Genomic DNA, 26,748 nt, shown 5'->3' with positions numbered 1-26,748 from the left:
TGGTTCTCCTGGCACTTTTCGTCGGTACTGCAGCGGGCTTTGTGTGGATGTGAATTTTCTTGTGGACAACATAACTCAAGAAGCTGTTGATGGATTCTTATGATATTTAGTGGATGGGTAGGATTTACCGAAAGGAAGGTCAAGTTCGATAATGAGCCTTCTAGCGGGTACCAAAGGTACTGCAGCAGAGCTTCAAAATTTAGGGGCATATTTTCTGAAAGTGCTATGGTCATGATTTTTGTGTGGTAGATAGTTCCTGCCACAGAAAGTAAGTTCTGTAAATTTTGGCCCCCTAGCGGCTTGTTAAGAACCGCAGTGGGTGTTTTTGTTTTGACATTCGGACATGAATAACTTGAGAATGGGTCGACAGATCGTCTCGATGTTTGGTATGTAGAGAGCTCGGATGGTGCTTTACATAATCAATGACTAATCATGCAAATAAGGAGCTAATTTGCATAATCAGTAAGGAAAGTTTGTTAACCCACTGCCTTTCAATGGGACATGAGACAGTGTCAGGTCATGTAAACAGATAGCCTTGCATAAACGTACATGTAGGTCAAATAAATAAACTATTCTCCAAGCAGAGGTGTGGGTCCTGCTGGTTTTTGACGCGTTCAGTTTAAGCATTTTTGTTCAACACGGTTGGCGACATAACGAAATAGGGACAAAATAGAAAGCCTGACTAGAAACACCTAAAAACCTGCCAGATTTATTCTATTCATATGTATTGACTGTACTATTTAATCATCACTTTCAACTTTCAACACTGCCATATCGAACCTTTGTGGCCCATATAATATCAACATACTCATATTTTTTCATGACCAGTTATAACATATATCAGCACACTCTACACATATACTAGTCCTGTACCACCAAATGATTTTTAACCCTATCTTAACTGGACTCATTCGCCCAATCATAACGTCCAAATGGTATGGTGCATGATCATATTTGCAGGGGGTGATAGGCACGTAAATATAAATCACTTTCCATAATAAGCCTTGATTATTTGGCGAAGATAATGTGTTTGTGGAACTCTAGTTACTTCTTGATATACTGTTCAGTGTCAACATAAAATCAATAGCTTTGACGCAGGACTAGATTGTTGAATCTTGTGTTAAGTGTTAAATCGGTTGGGAATCCTCATAGTAATTTGTAATCATGCAGGCCCTCCTATATCATTGACAAAGACAGCATGGTACATACATGTAGCTACATATATGAACACAGCGTTCGAAATACCCGTCTGCAATCTGCAAATTGCATACAGATTTTCAAGATTGCAGAAGAAAAATTAAACAATCTGCAATTTTGCAGAAGAAAAAAAATCAGACTCCGGATTCAATGGCTCTCAATTCAGGAGATTACATAGACTTACTAGTACTAAGCAAACTAGCGGCGCTGTAAATAAACTGAAATCCACAGCGCCGCGCGAGATGGCGGTGTTTAGGTGCGTTCCAACTGACTGGTGCTACTTGAGGTCAGTTTTTTTCGGGGACTTTCGACACTTTCCGTGATAACTTCGGGGACGAATCATGTGAGAAAATGTCAAATTTGTGCATTTCCGTCAACCCTCGCTAATCTCCGCGGTCACAATCTCGGGGTCGGCAAAAGTCGGGAAAACAATTCCCGGATGTTTCTAGCGTGAACAAGTATGTCCAAGTCGCAAGCTGCGAATTCTTCAGAGCCCGAACTCGGGGCATGGGCGCGATGACAGAAGGAACGAAACGGTGGCCACTACATTAGCCCGTGGTCCTTGAAGCCCAGACGGCAGCGATGAAGTTGAGAACTACTCGGATAGATATTGAGCACCGCCTTGTGTGGAAAAGGCGGAACATTTTCTCCTGTGCCGACACAGTGGGGAGGGGGGCACCCACGTGTAAAACTAACATCATCGGGCCGTCTCTGGAGTCTCCCCGAATGTCCGAAGTCGGAGTCCGATGTTTGAAACCGATAGCAATGTTTCAGATTTATACACAAAACTACACAGAGGCCAAGGTTTACGTAAAGGCGTTTTATTTTGAATTTTACATTTTTTTCTCGGTTTTTGTCATGTTTTCTGTGGGCCGTGGCTGTGTCACAGGTCGTGCGATCTTATTCATTAATCATAATACGCATCACAACACATATTTCTTGCAAGGATATAATTCCCTTGTCCTCCTTATCAGGCAGGCTGTTGAATTTGTTTTTAATTTTGATACACATACTGAAATGATCAAAGGAATATTTGATTTGATTGATATTGAATAAATATACTTTTGCTGTTGCAATTTTTGCTATTAATTTGAATATTTTTCACACACATGCATGTTATTCCTCTTAAAAACTTTGCTAGTGATAATCAAAGATGGAGTGAGAGAATAAAGAATTATAGCAATGTTGCAAAGCTCTAGATATAATGTAAGTAGGTAGGCATTATTAAGTTGAGAAGGTTGTAGTATGGAGGCATGTGTATTTGCAGAAAATATTTTCAAATTGCAGAAAAAAATTTTGACATTCTGCAATATTGCAGAACACTGAAAAAAAGTATTTCTACCACTGTGAACATGTCAAAGCAAAATATTGATAATGAAAATCATCATGTAAAACATACCTTTTCAAGCTTAAGCACTGGTCCAGAGATGTTTTGACCTAATAGAAGAAGCAGACAGCGTTGTTATTGCAAATACATAATCCAGTACTCATATATCAGGGACAAATTCTAGGCAAGCAATGCCCAACATATTTGAATACTGTATTCTGTTTCAATACAAAAAAGAATTTATGGCCATGAAATAGTTACGGAGGCATTTTCATTTCAGTATATGAATGACATCCTCTGGGAACCACAAAACTGATGCGAGCATGCAAATAAAAAAAGTTTGGCAAACAAAAGTTGCCTTCATTATGAAATCTAATATATGTGGTCAGAAAGGCTGAACAAATGACTTAACACACAGAGTATGGTATAGCGAATAATAGATTCTTCATAATATTTTTTGCCCATAGTAAAAGTATGGTCAAACTAGAGTTCCATGACCTCATGTCCAGTTGATCATCTTAATAACAGAACTTGTCCAAAGTATAAGCTTAACAAAGAAGGTTATGCCGACGTTAATAATCAAATATGCAAATGAGGTCCTTATTAGCATGGTTTCATTCAACGATGTTCACATTCACATTACTTCCAAATTAGCCTGAGTACCAACCTCCGTAGTGACCGCTGGCTCAAAAGAATTCGCTTGCTAACCACGGAGTCTGACCCTGCGCGTATCCGTCACGGCTGTTAGTCAGATATTCGTTTCGATTTTGAACGAGCTCGCTGATTGGCCCCATTCGTCTAAGCTCCTCCCCATGCCACACTGTTCTTCGTAACGGGTAGGTTCTAAGAACTGTTGCCATGGCGATTCTTTCAAAACTGGACCCGAACAGGGCAATAGAGACACCTTGGAACGAAAAATGGCACCGAACGCAGCTCGAATTCCCCTCATTACGTGATAATGAGACAGCCGTTACGGATACGCGCAGGGTCAGACTCCGTGGTTAGCAAGCGAATACTTTTGAGCCAGCGGTCACTACGGAGGTTGGTACTCAGGCTACTTCCAAATGGCACAAGTATGAAATTGCAGTCATTTACCAGTATGGAATTAGAGTCAATTCCATGTCACCCAGAGGGTTTTTAGATAATAATGCTAATAAGTTTGAACAATTTTAGATATTTTAAGACTATTTCAGTCGAAATTCTTCTAAATTGTTCAAACAATCAAGAATGAAAGTTTCAACATGTTTGAGCTATATATTTTGGAAATATTTTGAAAGTAATTGCTCAAATATCTCTTTATTTAGAACAATTTTCAAACATCTACATGCATGTATATGATTGTTTCACTGTTGGAACATGTTCCTACAATTTGTATCATTTTCAAATGGTAGGTTTGGGTTATTGTCCCCATAAAAGTAGGTGCTAATTGCACTCTATTGTCTGCCTCTGTATATTTTTAGATTTCACATCTGGACTTTTGTCTTGAGGTGTCTATGCATGGCACCTAGGCCTAATCCCCTATACTTTGAAAGGATTATGTGAATTGCCCTGTTCCCAACCCACTGACCCAGTTACACAATGTTTTCATAATGTTGGAACATGTAGGAACAAATGATGAATCTATGTTGCAACAGTTTCGAAAATTATACAAATAACGTGCAATGTTAGACATTTGTCTAACATGTTGGAACACAGCAGAAACTATTTAGAACATCAACTAAATGTTGGAAATTGTTCGAAAAAGTTACTTATCTCCTTTAATTGTTACAAAAGTTTTGCAAATGTTAGAACAAAAGGCGACAAACACCCAAACGGTAGTGTGGAATTGACTCTACTATTGTTTCTCATTCATTATGCAACTTAGGTCTTCATTTGCATATTTTCTATCTATCAACATTCCTCTCTTAGTCAGCTATAAATGTCACATATTTGAATAGTCATATCATGGAATGCAGCGCGGGTTTTTGAAATTGCCTCATTAATCATGCAAATTAGAATCTGATCTGCATTATTGTCTAATCATACAAAGCATCACTTAAGCTATCTACATACCAAACTTCATGATTCATCAACCCCATTTTGAGTTATAGTATTTTCTCATCAATTATGCAACTGATGTCTTCATTTGCATAGTTGATATCTATTGATATTTCACTCTTCCTCAGCTACATATATCAGGAAAGCTGCGGATGTATAAACTTTCCTCATTAATTATGCAGATTAGATACAGATTTGCATAATAAGTATCTGATTATGTTAATCATCACTCAAGCTATCTACATACCAAAAATCATGACCATCCATCAAGCCCTTCTTGAGTTATTCTCTTTCAAAGTCTGATGCAAAACCTGCTCCTGCAGTTCCAAAAAAAGCCGCTAGGCGGCCAAAACCTACACAACTTACTCTCTGGTCAAAGAGCTATCTGCCACTTAACAATCAGGACCATAGCATGTCCAGAACATGAGATATCAAAACAGGAAGTTCCGCTGCGGAACTGTAGCCAGGGTACCCAGAATCTAATCATTTCCAGATCTCATCAAGACCTATCCACCTACCAAATATCAAGACAATCCATCCAAGACTTTTCGAGTTATTCTGTTATATTACACACACACACACACACACACACACATACAAATGCTACCCAAAACATAATCTTCTTGGCAAAGATAAATATATTGTCTTTGGTCATGTTTCTTTCTTCTTTTTCTTCATCTCCTCCTGTCAAATCTTCAAAGGGATTCATCTCGGTAGTCCCTGGGCCATTTAAGCTGAAATTTGGTAACTATGCAGGTAGAATGAGTGCATACCCCCAGACGATTTTTTCATTGTTAATTTTTCGATAAATGCCTTTAAAACAATTTCATCAAGGTTTTTCGCCATTTTCAGACCAAAACACATTTTGGTCTCCTCTGGAATTATAGCCGAATGAGCAGAAATTTGGTGTAGCTGTGCATTGGATATTTACCCAAATGACCCATTAGTCAAAGGGCCAATGCTCTTGAACACTTTTATTTTATCAAACAGCAAACACGATGCAACGCGCCTCTCCCATGAGACTACCCTCTAGTAAGCTCTACTCTAACACACATAGCAGAAATTTGGTTGACTGAAGGTCCATAAAATATGGCATACAAGTCAAGTCAAGTCAAGGCCTTTATTTTATACTTAACAAGAGTTTGGAGACCTCAAATCTCCATGAAATATATATACATGTATTACGTAAATAAGGCCCACTTTGCATAATTTATATTCATCTATGTTCACTGTCAAATTACTTCCAAATGTCACAAGTATGAAATTCCAGTTAGGCCACAGCAAGTAATTTTTATGGATGACATCAGCGCGCTCATTAATTTTCGCCTGATTTCGAAATAAAAAACAAGAAATTTCATTGTCCTCCGACGGTGGTCAACATCCCAAAAATTGGCAGATATGTCGTAAAGGTTGACAGTCTAAGGTGTTTCATTGCATATGAATACCCAGTGTAGTTCCTGCCCATGATGGTATGACAAGCTGTTTTCTGCGTTTGTTCTAGTTAGTTGAGCTGTATACACATCTTTAAGAACAGTTTAATGTTGACAGTCTAAGGTGTTTCATTGCATATGAATACCCAGTGTAGTTCCTGCCCATGATGGTATAATAACAAGCTATTTTCTGCATTTGTTCTAGCAAGGACATTATGTAAATAATGGGGGGGGGGGTCTAGTTAATTGAGCTGTATACACAAGGTGTTTCATCACATACGAATTCCCAGTGTAGTTGCTTCAGATGATGGTACAACAAGCTCTTTTCTGCATTTGTTGTAGTTAGTCTATTGAGATGTATACACATCTATTTGGTTGAATACAGGAATATAGCTGTTGGTCATGATATCATATTTTGTCGCCTCAATTCTTGTTTAACAAGACTTATGATCTCAAAATTTGAAAATATAGGAATCTTGTTTTTTTTGGCCCGCCTTTTTTTTTGCCCTATCTCATTAATTTTGGAGTCTGCGGAGGATGTCATCCATAAAATTTACTTGCTGTGGCCTTATCTACCAAATGAATGTGGTACCAAATGAATGTGGAATTACAATATTTTCTCATTAATTATGCAAATTAGGTCTTCATTTGCATAACTTTCATCTATCAATGTCCCTTTATTAGTCAGTTACATATTATGCATTTTTGAACTGTCATACCATTGAACTTAGTGGGTTTATAAAATGCCCCCATTGATAATGCAAATTAGATTTTGATTTGCATTATCACCAATTTCCCAAGGACACAACATCTGGGTGCATGTCCGGCCGGACATGTCTGGGTACACCCCCTGGGGATTGAACCAAGGTCTCATTGGTTCATAGCCGGACTTGGCCACTGCCACACAGACGCCACATTGGTCATGAAAGAATTCTAAATGTGATTTTTTGGACCATATGGATGACGTCATCAAATTTTATCCCCTTAATATGATTTTTTTCTCAGAGAAAATACAGCACTTTGGTGCAGAACACTGCAATAAAACTATGCTTTCCAAGTGCTTAATGACCAAAGCTACAAACGTACGTTCGCACAAATTGATATCTATGTATCATCATTCTGTAGTTAATAAAAAATAATCATTTTTAACCTAATTGAAAAAATTCCTTTCCTAATACAGTCAAACCTGCCTAGGCGACCACCTTTTCAACGCGACCACCTGGCCATGGCGACCGCTTTTTCTCGGTCCCTAAATTTTTCCCCATAGGCACAAGCATTAAGCTGCCTGCCCAAGGCGACCACCTGTCCAACGCGACCGCGACCGCCACGAATTGGGACCACACAGAGCACAATCCCTGCCCATGGCGGTCGCCTAATTTTCAAGCGTGTGGTGACATCGGATCATTTTGCTGTCGGATTTCACGGAAATGTTTTCAAGACCTTGAAGGACAAAAATAAGGACAAAAATATATGGAATAGTAATGTTATAGCATCGATTCCTCCATGAAGTGTTTTGATAAAACGTTCCCCCTATAAACATTGTAAAGACAAATGTTTTTTGATGTTGTTGTACCTCTCGTAATCTTATAGTTTACCGCAAACTCAGTTCGGTTTAAACTCAATTTTCAAAACGAATACGTAGTGCATGGCGTCAAAAAGTCTGATTTCACAGAAATTACTATCTATTTCTTGTAGTTTCAACAAAAATGTGTCTGTGTCTTACTAAATTCCGCAGAAAAATGATTTCGCGGCGGGCAAAACATCGGGCGAGAAATGTTGTTCCTTGGTTTCGACGCCATCTTGGATTTGGCACGGCCCAGATTTGGCGTACCGCTGACCTTTCTAAAACACGATGCTTTTGTGTATGAACATTTACGAATACTCTAGTTATTGATGAAAATTAATATTCTTATTTTCTTTTTATTTCCATGAATCTCACAAACCTTTATTGGACGCTGTGCGTTCTGGCTGCACTGACTTACCTTTCGATGCGGTCGCACAGAGCTTGCCGCGCCGGCGCGACGAAATCACACCGTTCCGTTTTCATCTTTAGTTGTCAGATCGAAAACTTTTTGCCCCTTTTATGGTCGGCGCCCCAAAAAAGGCTGGGGCCAGCAGGTGTTTTCTATGGATTTGTGTTAGAGGCCTTACAACTTCGATGATGTGTGTGTGTGTGTGTACTATTGTAACGTGTGAATGCGGGAGGGCGCTGCGAGATCATCGAGGCAACCAATGTTTTGTAGTCAAAATTATGACAAAAATTTGTACACGAAGTAGCGGTGTACAATTATTACAACGATGACAGAAAATCTAATTTTGTAGGATCTTTCTGTCCATGAGAATTGAACCTGTTGGGGGTCATGCTGTCTAAATTCACATAATTTTCCATCCATTTACGTACTGTATTTGAAAACCTCGACCTGGAAACATGTGAGTGGAATCCTCTTCATGGCGACCACCTGTCCATCGCGACCGTTTTTGCTCGGTCCGCCGGGTGGTCGCCTTGGGCAGGTTTGACTGTAACTATGGACACTAGATATCAATTCATGTGAACGTACGTTTGTAGCTTTGATCATTTTGCACACAGTATCATTGCAGTGTTATGTACCAATTTGCTGTACAGTATTTTCGCTTAGAATTAAAATTATATTAGGGGCAATAAAATTTGATGACGTCATCTACTGTAATTCTTGATTTGTTAACTGTAACTTAATTTTAGCTGATTTAACTGTCACTAGTCAACAGCTAAAATGTCATAATTGCTACTATTTGATCACTAAAAATAAATATATTTGATTTTGATCGTAATGTTTGTTCCCACCATTAAAATTATGTGCCGTGACCTACTCAATTTCCCCCCAACCGCTTTATTTTGCTGCCGCTATATTAATGTGATTTACAGTATATGGTCTGAAAAATCAGATTTATAATTCTTTCATGACCAGCTATCAATATTCAGTACTACAACAGTTCTTTCTCAATTCATTAGGCCAAAGCAAGTAATTTTTATGGATGACATCAGCGCGCTCATTAATTTTCGCCTGATTTCGAAATAAAAAACAAGAACTTTCATTGTCCTCCGATGGTGGTCAACATGCCAAAAATTGGCAAATATGTCGTAAACGTTAACAGTCTAAGGTGTTTCCTTGCATATGAATACCTAGTGTAGTTCCTGTCCATGATGGTATAATGACAAGCTGTTTTCTGCATTTGTTGTAGTTAATTGAGCTGTTCTAGAATTGAGCTGTATACACAAGATGTTTCATCGTGTACAATGTAGTTGCTTCAGATGATGGTACAACAAGCTCTTTTCTGCATTATTTTGTTGTAGTTAGTCTATTGCGATGTATACACATCTACAAGGACATGTTTACTGTTGAATCAAGGAGGTTTTATATTATTTATGAATGAATACAGGACTAAAAGACCTGTTGGTCATGATATCATATTACATCGCCTCAATTCTTGTTTATCAAGAATTATCATCTCAAAATTTGAAAACATAGGAATCTTGTTTTTTTTGGCCCGGCTTGTTTTTTTGTGTGCCCTATCTCATTAATTTTGGAGTCTGCGGAGGATGTCATCCATAAAATTTACTTGCTGTGGCCTTAGTGAGAAAACAATGGAAAGTCAAAATACCAATTTAGCCAGGGAGGAAACCTTAACATAAAGTGCATTGTCCAGGAGGAATCCTGGTATACCTTTAAAACACTGATATACTTTGAAAAGTATTTTAGATCTCTTGTAAACTTCATACCTCAGATGGAGGCTGTTCCTGAAGTCGTTCAATGTCATGAAAGCTGTGTGTCTCCAGCACAAATGAAGTGAGGCGGCCGCCTTGAGTCTGACAAGTCACCTCACCATTGTACAGCAAGATAGGCAACTGTCCATAGGGGAGCTTGGTAGTACCAGCAAAGGAAACTGCAGGGCCTATAATAGAAACAACATAGTTGCTTAACAAAGTGTACAATAAATGTATAACACAACAGTATGTGCATATTCAGTCCTTGAAGTTCGGTACACCTACATATAACAAGAGTTCTACGACCTCATACCTTCGCCAAATGATTTTAACCTAGATAATGACTGACGTATTAGGAGTGTTTGCCATCAATTATAAATCATACCAGTTGATCGTCTTCACCCAAATAACATATGTTGTCCCAAGTATGAGCTTAACAAAGAGGGTTATGCTAACATTTATCATCAATTATGCAAATGAGCTCCTTATTACCATAATTGATTCAATGCTGTTCACATTCACACAACTTCCAAATGCCACAAGTATGAATTGCAGTCATGTACTAGTATGGAGTTATAGTCGTTTCTCATAAATCATGCAAATTAGGCCTATATTTGCATATTTTCTATCTATCAACATTCCTATCTTCCTCAGTTACAAATGTCACCTATTTGAATAGTCATATCATGGAATTTCGGGATGTATAAACTTTCCTTATTAATTATGCAAAATAGATACTGATTTTTTTTGCATAATAAGTATCTAATCATGTACATCATCACTCAAGCTATCTACTTACAAAAAATCATGACCATCCATCAATCCCTTCTTGAGTTATTCCCTTTCAAAGTCTGAAGCAAAACCTGCTCCTGCAGATATAACATTATTAACTCACCTACCCTGAACAACGTCCTATTCCCATACTGTGACACACAAGTATTGATGGTTCTTCCTGATGTAAGGCAGTGTATATCCAATTTTGGTCTGCTTCCACCAAATTCCACACCACTTTCTGCTGCTACCTTTTTCATACCACTGCTGACAGCTGACTGACAAGCCAATTTGTCACAGCAACTAGGGTTTCCTGCCTCCCACATGGCAACTGCCGCCCCTACCACCCCTACCACTTATCCATGACCCCTCGAAACAACACCGGCAACACGTCCCAGGCAGAACATATACTGAAGCATACGATATAACACATTTTTACACTTTTCTCGTTAATTATGCAAAGAACTTCGCCCAAAATCTAATCATCTTGAGATTTCCCACATACACACCAACACACCAAATACGACAACAATCCATCCAGGCGTTCTAGACTTATCGTGTTCACTTACAGACACACAGACAAGCATCAACGAATAACCTTCTTGACGAAGGTAATAAAAACATCTCGAAGGACCTCAAAGGGGTTGACAGAGAGCAGGACGATAAGACGGTGGATGATGTTGGCTCATAGATGATAGCATAGCACATCATCATCATCATCGGTCTTCCTCTTACGAGGTGAAGCAAGTAAAGTTCGTAAGAGCATAGCACAATGTTACTAATAATAAAAAAAATAATATAAAGAACTCCCCATGCAGACCTCCAACAATGACAATTCAATATGGCAGCCAGAAATTCCTTCTATATAGAAACAAGCGGAATAACTTCAAGTTGGTAAATACTTGAAACTTGCTGCATATCTTTTTTAAATTCATAATTGAATAGATAATGTATCCAGGGCATCACATTAAGTCCGTGCTCAATGTACACTGCATATTAGACCCCTTTGAGGTCTTTCCAGGTCCTTTGAGGTGCATCCTACAGTCTGGCTTTGTGTTACCCTTGACTTTATAATGGGAATATCATTCAAAACATACAAGTATGACCAAAAAGACTCACAACAAAACACACAAAGCTTAAAAAGATTCCTTTTGGTCGATGAAATTCAATGAATGCTTTGTCAATTTGATCGGCCAAGGTTATGCCGCCAGCGTGCCACGGGTACAGTGAGAGGGGGGTACGCCAAAAATAGTTACCCAAGGGAGAGGGGGCCTTTAGGCACACCCCTTGAAGTTACATGTAAACCTGCTGTGCTGAGTTCAGAATTTCAAACAAGAATCAATGACATTTAGATTTGACTCCATTATGAAAATAGTGTATGAAAAATGGCAGATCAGCTCCAGAATTGGGAGCACATGGGAAAGTCTTAGTTACGGTTACATGTACATGTCAGCCCAAATTGGTGTGGGGTGGAGTGGAGTGGGTAAAAATTTTCAAAGTGGTGGTGGGAATCTGTAGCTGGCCTATTGTATTTTCTGCTCTTGTTATCTCAGGTCAAAGGAAAAGATACTTGCAGTTTAATACCATAAGTCAATCTGGCATTATGTACACTTTTCTTACACAAAGAATTTCATTCTTTTTCGTTCTTAAGTTAAGAAAATATTTCTAGCATGATGATTTCCAATAAGAATTTTCTAGAAAAATACGAAAAATTTGCTTTCTCTGCCTTACTATATATAACGTTAAGATATGTTTTTTTTTTGGTCAAATGTGGCATTCTTACAGATTCTTTCCTTAAGATATTTTTTCTTGAAAATTTGATTCTACTAGACGTAAGTCTAAGAATAATTTTCTTGAACTTTCTTGGTTTAAGAAAGTTCAACAAAAAAATTCTTGGATGCAATTCTTGTTTGTGCTTAAAGAGGGATTCTTGTTTGTGCTTAAAACAGGGATTCTTGTATACAGAATAATATTCTTACTGACAGAAAAATTTTCTTTGAAGAAGGAAAAACAAAAAAAAACGATTTTTGGTAGTGTACAGTACAGTTACTGCTTTTATTGTTCAGTGAGAGTGAAAAGTTTTACTTTGCTCTAACAAAGTTGCATGAAACGTTAGTTCATGTTAAACCGGGATTTTTTCGATACGAGTTAATTGAAACCAATCTGGCAGAACAATAAACCATCGTTTTTTTCTGTTATTCTGTAATTCATAGATTACCTTTGCACTAATGCTATACATTGTGTATATGTTATATTTTCTCTCTAGTCATGCTGATACCATAATATTGTAATTTGAAGCTACCGTCCGCTGCACGCAGAATGACAGTGCTCTCGGACAGGTGCTAACATTTTTTCGGGAGAGAAGATTCGTCATTGATATCTTGCCGCTAATTAGCTTTGATATATCAGCTATAGTTCCCACCTTGGTCTGAAGAGAGTTCTAAGGTCATATAAACGTGTCTAAGCAAAAAACACACGACAAAACGGCCGTACCGCACATATCAGGCCTTTGGTAACAACTCGTTTGTTGAGTCGGTAGAATGTCACTCAAAGTCGACCCCAACCGTCATGGCAATTTGTACATTATTCATCAGGACGTTAGCTGGATGCCGTAGAAATGGTAATACTACTATGTCCAATGTCTTTCTGCTTGTGCTAGGAGCAAACTTTGAAGAAAATATTGCCCTCAGTCCACTATCACAGGTTAGCAGGTTAGCAAAAGAGATTCTGATAAGTTATCTTGTAAATAATTGTGTTTAGCAGGAAGCGGATGTGACACTTGTCTTATAAACCTGGGCGAGCAACCATGAAGTGTGTTTCTCCCATGAAGCCCTCAGACTGTGTCAATAAGGGACGGGGAGTTTTTGACATCGCCATCTTCTAATGCATGGTTATCAAAGCTTTTCAGACAATGTTCTGAATACGTTTGTCTGTCAGGTTTGCATTGCTGACGTTATGACTGATGTTGCATCTAACACATATCCCTAAATTATTAAGTTAGTAAATACACTGCTTTTAAAAATCCCGAGCTCATATTACCCCGTGAGTTTATATATGTGAACTAACGTTACAATGTATGCTTTGTGCAGTGCCCTATGGTACCATGTTATATATTACATGGTATAATGTGACAATGTTACTTATTTTGTACGTACAAATTTCAGCTGGCTTCTCCAAAGAACTGAAGCTGACAGCTGATTAACAGACATCATTATGGTCAGTACAATATGCTCAGAACACCAACACATCATAAGTGTACACTCAAATCTTGAACTAATTTGTCTGAAGGCAAATCTGCTGAGCCATATACATTATAAAGCTTTTAGTATAGGACAACACAATAGAGGAAATCATTGACATTCAAAAGTCATAAGGTGGTGTTGCGGTGGGGCAATGACTCGAAGCTGTGAAGTTTTAGACCTCTAATTCCTATTCCAAGTTGTTTACCAGTCGTGAGATCACAAGCTGTTAAAACTGAAGCTGACAGCTGATTAACAGACATCATTATGGTCAGTACAATATGCTCAGAACACCAACACATCATAAGTGTACACTCAAATCTTGAACTCATTTGTCTGAAGGCAAATCTGCTGAGCCATATACATTATAAAGCTTTTAGTATAGGACAACACAATAGAGGAAATCATTGACATTCAAAAGTCATAAGGTGGTGTTGCGGTGGGGCAATGACTCGAAGCTGTGAGGTTTTAGACCTCTAATTCCTATTCCAAGTTGTTTACCAGTCGTGAGATCACAAGCTGTTAAAACTGTCTGTATACCCAAAATATCCACACTTGTGTTAACACAGGATACATAATATAGCATGAAGGACATGTATATGACAGGTATGTTTTATGTATACTATATTAGGTAAGGCATTGGGGAAAAAAATGGTGCTTCTGATTACCGGACCCACCCTAGCAAAGACTGGTGGACCCTAGCCTTTTTTTTGGTCAACCACTAGCAAGGTAGTACTACATAAAATTATCGATCTGACATCTGAGTGATGAAAATTCTAAACAGACTCCAACGTGTTGTGCATATTCTCTAGTAGACTTCCTGTATTTCACACTCTGATTGTGTTAATAGATTGTCTTTAAACAGCTGATATAAGAATGTGTAGTAAACAATGTACGGTCTTGGTTCGGAGTTTTTTTTTACAATTCGGGGCCGACCTGTCTCTTTCCCAGAAAGGCAATAGCGTTTTTCCAAACATCCTTTTTCGGCCAATTCAATGTTTCCGATGGATAGGGATGCCTTGCCTTTGAACGACAGATGAATTTGATATTCTCTGTGGAAACGTCATTTTTGGTGAAAACCGTCATTTAAAGCAATTTTCATTCACAAAAACTGTCATTTCTAGGGCATTCTTCCGAGGCCGCTGGAAGGAAAATAAAAGTTTTGCTATGATAATGACTGATATGGGAATAAACCTGGTCATCATTCTGTCTGGAAATTAGGAAAATAAAAAAATCGTGAGGATACGTTTTCCGCAATCCCCGATGGTGCGAAACCATGCAAAACGCACATAGAACGCACAATTTGGGTAATCAGGTGACAAGGCCGTCATCGCGCACTAATACCAGGAAGTCTTCGCGGACGACCAAAACTCGGAAACCGTAAAACGCTACGAAGATTGGGTCTTTCAGGCAATATGAAAGATACTGCTATAGCGATAGCCGAAAAATCGAGAGCCAAAACTATCGAGAAAACCTAGGATTTGCGTCTTATTTTAGGGACTCTTTGGGTATTCGGTCAAAACAATTCCGAACCGGAACCTTTGGTCAGTTTCTTTGATATACAAGTCATGTACATTTTGTACTTGTGCTTGCATGTAATGTATATACATGTATATCTAAATGTCCTGATGCATTCTAGTTTTGCAATGTTTAACTCATATTTGTTGGATCACTTCAGCCGAAATCTTAAGAAAAAGGAAAAAAGAAAAGAGTGACTGTCACAGTATCCTTTCCTACCAACCCAAATGTTTAGTACCCTTTAACTGATTTCATAGCATTGTTTTCTTACTTTACGGGCCTAAAGGAGAAATCATTTGATAGTACACGTCTTATTTACACATTGCTAAGGGCAGGAACCATAAATTCAACACCCCTTTAATTCAGCACTTCTGAGTAACCTCCTGCCAATCAAAATTCAGCAGGGTGCATGTAATTGGATTCCAAGATGAGTAAAGTACAGATGTAAAAAGATACATGCGTAAGGTCATGAAGATTGAACTTTCCAACAACGAGGTCATCAAGTTACAAAGTTGATTTGATTACATGGATGACATCTGTGCACGCATCAATTTTCGTATGTTTCCAGAAAAAATCTACCTTAATAATACATGTATACTGTTAATCGTACAAAGCTGCTGCAAATCATCATTGACAAACATATGCCATTAGTTGCAAAAATATTGAAAAATGATGATAATGTCGTAGAATGCCAAAATCAATTCCAAAATCAAACAAAAAGCAAAGAAATGAAAATGAAGAATCTTCTATTCCCTACACCATACTCATAGCCATTTAATATTCAACCTTCCTGACCACGTAGACATAATGAAGGCAACCTTTTTTGGTCAAACATTTCTTTGTCCGTTTGCTTGCATCAGTTTTGGGGTTTCCAGAGGATGTCATCCATATAATCAAAATGAATCAACATGGCCTACACGTAAGTCGTGGTAGGAACAGAGCGATCTCTCTCCATACATATACATGTATGTTAGGATACCATTTTTGACCTGTAGCTGCCGCCATTACATGACCCTCTCAGCCATGAAATATTTTAGCAAAGACATCAAGAATTAAGTGTCTGATGGTTGACAGTGGAAGAAAGACTATGATTTGGAAAAACAAACAACTTCTGTGTTGTTCAATGTTCCTTTTTGTGAGAAAATAATTTTTGAACCGTACTTACTGGCTGTTGCTAATTTTCTTTTACATTTTCTATTCCAAGTGGAAGGTTTAAAGGAAGGTAAAGCAGTTTTATGGCAAAAAAGTGGAAATACATGAATGCTGAAATCTTTATGGTAGTGACATCTACTAACACTGTTTAGCACATATGCGTAATAACTTCATACTTTCATCTTTTTTAAACCAAACATAAACGAGCCTAATGGCCCCAAAAACTCCAGCGAAATTGCGCAACTCAATCGCTTTTTGCCGTCAGTCTTTGGCAGGGTTTCGGAAAATTACGGTGGCATATCTTGCCGTTGGTATCCTGTCAAAAATACCGAGACAAAAATCCGCCTGAGCCACCCCTTGAGTTTTCTACACCAGTTACGAAAAGACAGACTCGGTAGAGACTAAAGACAACGGGGGGCAACGCATTTGATCAGATCCCCGGAAGCGTTCGGGACACGTCGGCTCAGTTTGACCGCGCTCGGGAGATTTGAAAAATGGCTCGGTAGAATTGAAAAGTGAGGCGTGCCGATAGCGCGACGATTTTCTGTGAGTTCTCACATCACAACGACGTCATACTTTTGAATGATGGACGTCGCTAGACATTGTGATAGTGTTGTTTGAACTAATCATGTATAGAAATGACTAAATAGATTTAACTTTCAAAATCCAATTTTCGGGGGATAAAACTGCTTTACATGTACCTTCCTTTTAAGATTATTTTCTGGCAAAAGGTGGATATTAAAGTAAGTAAAACACATACATAAGAAATCATAAACACTGACTACGATGGACCAAACTCATAATATTGAACAGACCACTTTTTGGTACAGTTAAGTGGTACATGTATGTATGCTATAATTGGCATTGCTCAAAAGTGTTGATTTTATGGTTCTCTCAATGCTGTTAACTATGTTATTTTGAAGCATGACATCTTCCACTTAGTAATACACACCTTTGATAGAAGCTCTGCTGTAGGCGTAGGTGTAGAGTTTTTCCTCATCATACACCACAAAAACCCACTGCGAAGACAAAAATGATAGCAAGTTAACATTTGAATGTCAAACAATAGACTAATCCTGTCGAACACCATATCGAACGTATAGAACCCCCTATATAAGAACCCCCAGTTCTATTTAGAACACCTGTCAAAAACCGGTCCCCAGAAAGTGCGAAATGGAACGAAATGGACGAAATGGAACGAACTAAAACAACATATAGTCAAACTTGGCCATAGTGGTCATTTTCTGTCGGTCCCTTGGATTTTCCCTAATGACATAAGCATTAAGAATTAGTCTATAGCGGTCACCTGACCAATGTGGTCCCGGTCAGGCTATTTTGAGTCCGGCCGCAACGCCAACACTGCCGATTACGGTCACGGCGCTGCGCGTGGTCGGCGTACCTTTGTTTACAACAGCAGCCGTAACTCGGAGACAACGACTAGTTCACAATCTTTTTATTTGAGAGAGAATGGTTTATTTAATATAAAAAAGCCATTGCAGCACAAGTGCTGAATTACAGCTTCTGTACAACGTACATCCTGTACATGCTTTCAGGACTTTAAGGTTATGAGCAGAACACAGTTTTCGGCCTATGGGGGTTTCTATAGTTCAGGATCACAAAGTGACCCACATCGACGTGGATAAAATCATAGTATGGTACCCTACAAAATCACGACAAACGAACATGTTGAAGTCGAGGGTACAATCTACAAAATAACTGAAAACCAAAAAAAGTTATGGTTTTTTAACAATTTGACGGCCACTTTGATATGGGGTCATGCGGGGTCATACGGAACTGCAGGCAACTCACCTCGGCAGGCAGCTGCAAAGGTCAGGCGCATTTATACGCCATGGGAAAACTTCACAATCTCATTCCTACGATCTAAAAGCCCACTTATCATACTGCCATACAGTAAAGTTTGTGCCTCTCTGGCATTCACGTCAACGTTTTTACACACGGTTCAAGGTTTAGGCCGCACTATTTTCTTACCGCTATGTCACAGACTCCGGGGGTCGCTGCGAAATACTGTGTACTCATACCTTAAAGGCATTACACATTGAATAATCGGTCGGACTGAGCAAAATAACGGCTTTTTAACAGAAGACTCGTTCATGTATCTGGTGTGTTATGTTCTTTAAAACGTATACTAAGTATCTGGGCTGAAGTTACGTTTTCCTTGGGTTTAAAATAAAGGATCTAAATGAAATTTCCGCATTTTTCCAAGATGGCATCACAGCAGAAGCCAACCCCAAATTGTAAACAAAGGGAACTTGCCACAATATTTTTATTGAAAACCAGCCGAAAACTAACAATTAGTGGGACTAAGGAACAAAACAACATATATTTCGTTTCATATGTAACATTGTGAAATGAAATACCAGTAGATAGCGAAATATAAGGAACGTTGTAACATTCACAGTAGACCGGAACAGGAAACATTTTAAATACAGAAGTATTCTGTTCCATTTCGGTCCATTTCGGTCCATTTCACACTTTCCCGGGACCCGTCAAAAACAGCGCTAGTAGGACAGACATGGCTCGCCTAAAGCAGACTATATATATCTGAGACAGTTTTTCACTGTAATGGTTGCATGTATGCTCAGGACACAAATGAATGGAAAAAGACACTAGCTTGGGCACTCAAGGGGAGGGAGCTTGTACCACATTGCCAGCTACTACAAAGTCTGCTAGCGTATAGTTTCCCCTCTTCCGTACTGGTGTGTGATAGTGATTAACGGTGAACAGTGAAGTAAAAGAAGGGCATTTAAATTCAGTTACTGAAGATCATGCAGCTTTTGTGCATGCAGCCAGAACAGTGGGAACCCTGTCACAGATATACATACTGTTTTAGGGTTTGCGGATTCGATGGGGTGGTCTACTAGGTGGGCTAGTGGGGTGGGCTACCTCAGCATTGTACCCTTTCTGGGCCTCAAGGCTATTCATGGGGGTTAAGTATCGAATGGGATTTCCTTGAGGAAAAGATGGGTCACTCTGTGGGTGGACCAGAAGGAATGCAACTGATCATATTGCTTTGGGGATGCTACAGTGGGGGGTGGAGGTAGGCAATGAACATACATTTACATCGTGCAGGAGTTTGTTATCCCCAGTTTTAGATTTTTAAACATGGAGGACCATGTTCCCTGTTCCTTTACTGCTCAGTCAAGCCAACAGGACAGTAGCATTGTGGCTACACGAAAGAAATGAGCAACAAAAGCAACACTATACATTGTACAAACACACACACAACATTCCAACCCACGCTCATGTACTGACACACATAACCACAAAATTTTAATACATTTTACATTTGTATACAAGCACATGCATTTAGGTACATTCTAGTCTATATGTGAGACATATGTTTTGAATTTTGTCAAACAAAGGCTCTCTCATTCCCTAGCTGCCCTATCCAGCTTCCAGTTTATTTCCCCTTGTACCTCTTCCCTTACATCCTATTGTATACTGAGTACTTAGAAGTTTGTTTAATATGATAAATGGCTTTTCTACCAGTCTTGGTGGAGTTCATTGCTGACATCTATCAGCTGTTGCCTTCCGTCTAGCCCACCCATAGTTTGACCCAGTTTCTCTTCAAGGAAATTCCATAAGAGGCCAAACCCCCATGCATAGCCTTGAGGCCCAGAAAGGGTACAATGCTGAGGTAGCCCACCCCACTAGCCCACCTAGTAGACCACCCCATCGATTCCGCAAACCCTACCGTTTTACACATGCATTGGCTGCTTGTCAAAAAAACTAGCTGATGCCCACCAACAAGGTAATGCTATGCGGCACCTTCTGCTTCAGCATTGAGCGAAAACAGTACGTGCTCGCTGCAGTTACGTGCACCCGCTCCTCAAACAACTCTACTCGATGGATACAGCCTTCAACAAAGAATGCAGAACAGTTTTCTTTCACCCGCGTAGGAAGTGTTTTAGTCGAAAAACAAAAGTCAGTCGACATTATTGACAACATGGCAGGGGCAGCCATTTTTCCAAGGTTTGTTTGTTATAATAAATCTGTATTTACATCATTACACATACATGATACAAAACACATAATAGAGTGAAATCTGGGCTATTGGTCCTTTGGTCCTTTCTGTTTAACTGTAGGAGTCTTTTAAGTTTATGAGTATATTTCATAATATGCTACCTACAATGTATGCTGCACCAAGTATCATACTTGTATTACCTTACATTTGTAAGTAAACATTCTTTTATCACTGCAAATCTCTTTGTGATGCATGTCAATCATTTTACAGTTTTTAATTCATTGTTAACACAGCAATTTCCAATAACCTGCTCATCCCAGGGCTTTATTGCGTCAGTGTGACCGCAAGGGACAATTGGCGAAAAATTCACAATGTTATCCCAATAGGTTGCAGTACAGTGAGATGCCCGCTTTAGCGTAAATGTACATGGCAGCCCCTGTTTTATGTGCAGCCCTTGATGCAATATTGTCCACTTTGGGTCAGGCACTGTTATACATTAATTTTGTATCTCAAGGGGACACCATTATGCGAAGATCTGTTCCCAAAAGCAGTCATAAGGGCCTCCAAATAGTTTCCAAAACTGTTTTCTTTCACCAGCATTCCTGCCAGCCAAAGTTCATGAGTGCATCCATGTCCAATCCCCAAATTATTGAGGGGGGTGCCAGTGCCAGAGGCATGCCACCCCAGGAAATTTTGGACTTTTCAACCTTCAAAAATGCAATTTTCTGCATTTTAAAAGGCAAATCATGCGGTTGACAGTGGTTGTGTGAGGACGGGTGATTCTTTACCTCCGCCACTGGTATTATCAGTGGTGTTGAGGAGAACCACCACCGTCTCCAAAAAATGTATAATTGTGACTCTCACCAGAAGGACATGTTTTTAAAATCTTTCTCTTCTTTACAAGTTATTCTATCTTTTCATTTATGTGCTTTTTTTCTGGAGTTAATGTTTATCAGATTTTTTTCTTATTCTGCATGCACCGATACTCTATTTTGAAAATCTAAAAAGCAATCTTGTTAACTTTGAAATTCTTTTTCCCTTTTTTGTTTTTTTCTTCTTTACACTCTAGCATTAGATTTGCAGAAGAAATTGTCATCCTTCAATTTTCTTGCTCAGTCTAGCTTTATGGCAAAGACTGCATTGGAGCAAACCTTAAAGAATCTGTCAGTGTATTGTTGCTGGCAGGGATCGGTATTGATGATAGTAATTTATGGATTCAAAGTTCATGTTCCAAATAAAAAGAATGAAAGTCTTATAAATAACATAATAATGATTGAAAAATTAACATTGACAGTCTTAGCAGCTGCAGAATTAAAAAGTAAGGAAAAAAATTCTGCAGATGGATTTTACTATATTAGGACATCAACTGCAGAACATGTTGGGTCAACTGGTGTTCTCTGAGGTCACCTTATCAAAGGTCCACTGCTCCCATAGGACCCCTCGGACTGCAGGGGGGAAGTTGGGGATCTCCACACAGTGATCATTGACCTGAACATGGAAAGAACACAAACACTCAGACACTAACGTTAGGGTAAAATCTGTTTGCTTAATGTCATTAAGGAACTCAGTTCCACACCCTGTAACCTTTGCCAAATGATGTACAACTGACATACACGTATCATAGCATGTGTAAACATTTGTCATTGATTATACAAATAAGAGTCTCATTTGCATGAATTACATCAGTTGATCATCTTCTCCAGCCATGTGAGTACATGTAGGTGTTGGAAAAACAAAGGACAATATGGAATATCGACCACCTGGTGGCTTTCTATGGTATTGCAGCAGAACAAGGCAAGGTTGATGTAAAATAGACAATATGTATGTATACAATGTATATGTATATACTCACTCACATATGATGTAAAATATATTTGGTGTAAAAGAGACTACATCCATCCATCCATCCATACATACATATACAGGGGGGACTCATCAAGAAAACAAAATATGCGACATGATTTTTGTTTTGTACAAACGATCACTGAACAGGCAGTAAATGCCGTCTGGCCCCCAATAGCTACACAAAAAATTCCAACAACAACAAACGACATCATATTCATACAAAAAAATTCAGTATACTTTGAATTACAGTGCCTGGAAATTATTCGGTGCTAGATGCCTGGAACGATGAGGACAAAGTTATCACACAACAAGAAGTGTGCCATGACTGACTTACAGGATTGTAGACAAAGCCATCACTCTTGTCATCTATAAAGACCAGACGTGTGCCTCCACTGTCAGGGAACACTTTCTTGATACCCACAACATGACGGTACTCGTTCACAAAGTTCCAGTCCTCAATCAAAAAGAAGTGCAGACTTCCTACCTGAATAAAAATAAAGGTTATGTCATAATACGTTCCAACAGCACGAGACTGAGTCAACATAGGCACAACCTTATAATTTCAACACAATTAAGCAAATCATACATCTTATACATTTAGTAAAGTTTGTACAGAATCTGGCAGCTTGGTCTGTACTCTTTCCAGTTTATCTTTGTCTTTCTTTGTATAATATACATTATGGATCCCATACTGTTGCAGCGTATTCCAGGTTTGGTCTCACTAGTGACGTGTATGTTTACTAAGTGATCTTTGTTGGACATGCCCACACTCAAATTACGGTTTAGCACTCCCAATGTCTGTTCAGCCTAAACTATTATTTTGTTAACATGGGCACCCTACTTTAGGTCAGTTGTTAATGTAACATCCAGATATGGATGTTTCTTTGTTGTTGCTATGAAGGTCTGGCCACTAAACTGGTAGCTAATTACATGTGAGGTTCTTTTGCTTATTATGTGCATAATGTAGCATTTTTCCAGATTAAACTGCAGTAGTATGAACACAGATGGCTTCAGCTGGTTAAGACTTAAGCCTGTATTTAGATTCACAAACACTGGTATGAAAGGGGTCTCAGCAGTGCCTGTTCATAATGCAAGGAAGTCCCATTCTCCAATATGCAGAGCCATCCAGCGCATAAACTTTATGTCTTGGACTTTTGGGGCCTCTTCGTTTTGAGTACATGTATCAATGAGCTTACCTTATTTGGCAGAAGACATGATCAGCTACCGGATTACAAATTTCCATTATGGCAGACATGCAGGATGCCAGTGCACAGCGTGCACAGAAAACCTGTTTGCTTTGTGAGAGGGTGATAGTTTAGTTTCTAAGCGTTTACACACTACTCTCCAAGCAGAGGAGTGGGTCCGGCAGGTTTTTGACGTGTTTTTAGGCATTTTTGTCGGGCTTTCTACTTTGTCATGTTTTTTTGTCTAGCCAACCCACACGTCTAAATATAAAGATTTTCCGTAAGCCATCGGACGAAATCCGATGTTGTCCGAAGTGACAAAGTGACATCATCTTAACTTCTGCCAGCGGCCGAAGGAGGCAGAAGTTGACAGAAGTTAAATATCCGACTTCTGCCAAAGGTCGGGGGTGGCAGAAGTTGGCAGAAGTTAGGATGACGTCATCCTAACTTTTGCCAGTGGATATTTTGAATAATTTAAAGTAAAGCAGGGAGAAGATTGCCCTGACCTGACTTCAACTAGAGGCTATAAAAGGAAGTGGGGTACCACTCTTTGTCATTCTGATGAAGACTTTTGAATAAAAGGTCGAAACCTGTAAATCATTGTGTCTCAGCGGTCATCCTTCTGACGCCCAATCGACAAGAAGTTACCAGTGCTTACAAATATAATAAGTAACACAGATTTGAAATATTTATGCGAAGGACATTTGATTTGCACTCATCTTTCCATATGTGAGTGTATGCATGTGACAAACCATAGTATTCATATATAGTTGGCTGGTCTCTGCTATTAATCATGTTGATGAGGTACATGTAACATCTCATTCTGCACAAAAGTGCTTCAAACACAAGTTTAAGCAATGTAAGTATCATTGGACAGGTAAAGACTGACTGTCTTACATCAGTAGAATAGATGAAGAAGTCATTGGTGAGGTCATGGCAAGTGATGCGACTGTTGCCATCTTTATCGGGAAAAAGCTTGGCTTCTCTCTCTTCATTCACTTCCATTCCCTCTGTCTCCACCTAAGTGAAACAACAGAGCACGTCAGGAAAATGTTGATCTTCTCTACAGATTGGCATTGAAAAAGACAGCCAGACACAAATGTACAACAAAGCTGAAATATACTGTAAGTCTGGAAGCAGTACCTGTGCTGTACCACAGTGCAACATCAAAAAGCATTCAATATTCTACCGAATTCCCCAGGTGACCCTCTTTTTTTCTGATGAATTAAATTAAACAACCTCAGCCTATGGCTTATTACAATGTGCCTGACAAGGCCTGACAAAAGTTAGATTACAGACAGAATGTCAGGGGGGGGGGTAAGAAAAAATCGTCTTGCTTTGTGTTCTTTTATATCTTATTAACAATTGGCCTTCTTATTGTGCTTAACCCCCTCATCTACGCCAAAAATATTCACCATTAAAGATGTATGTTTACACATCATCAGGGTAGGGTCTGCAAGGGTTACAGTGTAAGTGAGTATCATATTGTTTTAAAAAACACACCTTGTGTAATTCATCACAAGCAGAATTCTGTAAAAAGTCGGCTGATTATGTATTCATTGATACATAATCTAGTGGAAAATAATACGGTGACCGCCTTCTGGAGTTTAGGACTCCTTTCAAATACACCCCGGCAACGTGATGATTATGCAAAGTAGGTCCTCATTTGCATGATTTATATCTTACTATGTTAACCTGTAGGTCCTCATTTGCATGATTTGTATCTAAAATACTATGTTAACCTTCATGAAACCTTCAAATGCCACAAGTATGAAGTTCCTGTTAATTGGAAATATGGAACAATAGTATTTTCTCATTAATCATGCAAATTAAGTCTTCGCTTTGATAATTTTGCATCTATCCATGTCCCTATCTTTTTCATTAACATATCACATGTTTGAAGAGTCCAATCATTGAACGCAGCGGATTTGTAAAGTTTCTCATTGATTATGCAAATTAGATTCTGATATGCATAATCACAATTTAATCATACAAAACATCAATTTAACAATCTTCATACCAGAAAGCATGGATACGCAGACTGTTTCCTGAGTTATTTTCTTTCTGTCCGAGACAAACCCGGCTCCTGCAGGTACAAAAAACGCCGCCATGGAGACGAAACCTACACCACTTTTTTTCTCTATGAGCTTAATATATATATCACTCAAAAATCACGATCATGGCATGTCCAGAGAAGGTGATACCAAAGTAGACGTTACATTGCAGTACCGTTACAAATCACAATAATCATGTGCAGGTTTCATCAAGACCCACCTCGTACCAATAATCAATACAATCCATCTCAGCCTTTTCGAGCTATGCTGTTCATCAACACACGCACACACACGCGTACACACAGACTTGCAAACGTTATCATAAACATCTTCTTGGCAAAGGTAAAACATACAAAAGTCATGTATATTATCTTTCTGATTCACTGTTCCTGCTTCGTACTCAACCCTCTAGCACTACAATCGTACAAAGACCTTCTTACCATTATAGTAAAGGTCAGTAAAGAAAAGGAAACTGAAGTGGTACAGTCACGTGTCACAGTCATCGGGAGTAGCCAAGAGCTATCATGCAAGGAATCGTTTAGTGAGGAAGAATGGAGAGTAGACAACGGAAAAAATGGGATGATGTTGGAGAATGGAAAGGCATGGCACTGAATAAAACGCTAAGAAAAACAGAAAATCAAGAAGGGTGAAAAATACTAGTTGCCAGATCTTGTGTGATGCCCCAACGTTCAAATATCTAGACTAAGGGATAAAGGACGAAGGAGATATATTTGTATACTTATATACCCTTGGCCTTAGTATAGTCTAAACAGCCAGGACGAGGCGGTCAAAAAGATGCCTTGTCCGTTTGGAACGACTTGGGACGCGCAGGGACGGCGTCCCAAACGCTTAGCCTTAAGACGCTTTTATTTTGACATATGTAAGGTCTTGAAGTCAAGTACCTTGAATTCAGAGCTTAATCAGATAGCTTTCTGGTTCAAAACAAATCGACTAACGCTTAATACTACAAAGTCAAAATGGATGTTAATGGGATCCAGTATGAAGACATTTAGGCTTCTCCAGATTTGACCATCAGAATTGAGGATAATGCCTTGGAGAGGGTCACTTCCTATAAATATCTGGGAGTCATTCTTGATTCGAATCTAAGCTATAATAACCACCTGGATGTGGTGTGTAGTAAGATGGCGCAGCGCCTTGGTCTGCTAAGACGACTGCGGCCTTATCTGTGTACAAATGTGGCCAATATGTTGTACAAAACATTTGCTCTACCATTACTTGAGTACTGTACTGTGATGTCATTTGGGAC

General features: G+C 38.9%; 1 protein-coding gene across 1 annotated transcript in view; it reads right to left on the bottom strand.

Annotated features, from left to right (window-relative positions):
- The window catches only part of LOC136425710 (WD repeat-containing protein 19-like), a 130,583-nt gene that overhangs the window by 60,879 nt on the left and 42,956 nt on the right, over window positions 1-26,748 (bottom strand). Inside the window, exons 14-19 of the mRNA XM_066414643.1 lie at window positions 24,325-24,447; window positions 22,578-22,727; window positions 21,806-21,886; window positions 17,366-17,432; window positions 9,749-9,921; window positions 2,597-2,634 (exon numbers count right to left, since the gene is read on the bottom strand). Coding sequence (XP_066270740.1) covers window positions 2,597-2,634; window positions 9,749-9,921; window positions 17,366-17,432; window positions 21,806-21,886; window positions 22,578-22,727; window positions 24,325-24,447 — 632 coding nt within the window. The remainder of the gene's footprint in view (window positions 1-2,596; window positions 2,635-9,748; window positions 9,922-17,365; window positions 17,433-21,805; window positions 21,887-22,577; window positions 22,728-24,324; window positions 24,448-26,748) is intronic.

Source organism: Branchiostoma lanceolatum, chromosome 19 (genome assembly GCF_035083965.1).
Source record: "Branchiostoma lanceolatum isolate klBraLanc5 chromosome 19, klBraLanc5.hap2, whole genome shotgun sequence".
Lineage (NCBI taxonomy): Eukaryota > Metazoa > Chordata > Leptocardii > Amphioxiformes > Branchiostomatidae > Branchiostoma > Branchiostoma lanceolatum.
The sequence above is the reverse complement of the archived record's forward strand: the minus strand, read 5'-3'. Positions and strand labels throughout refer to the sequence as shown.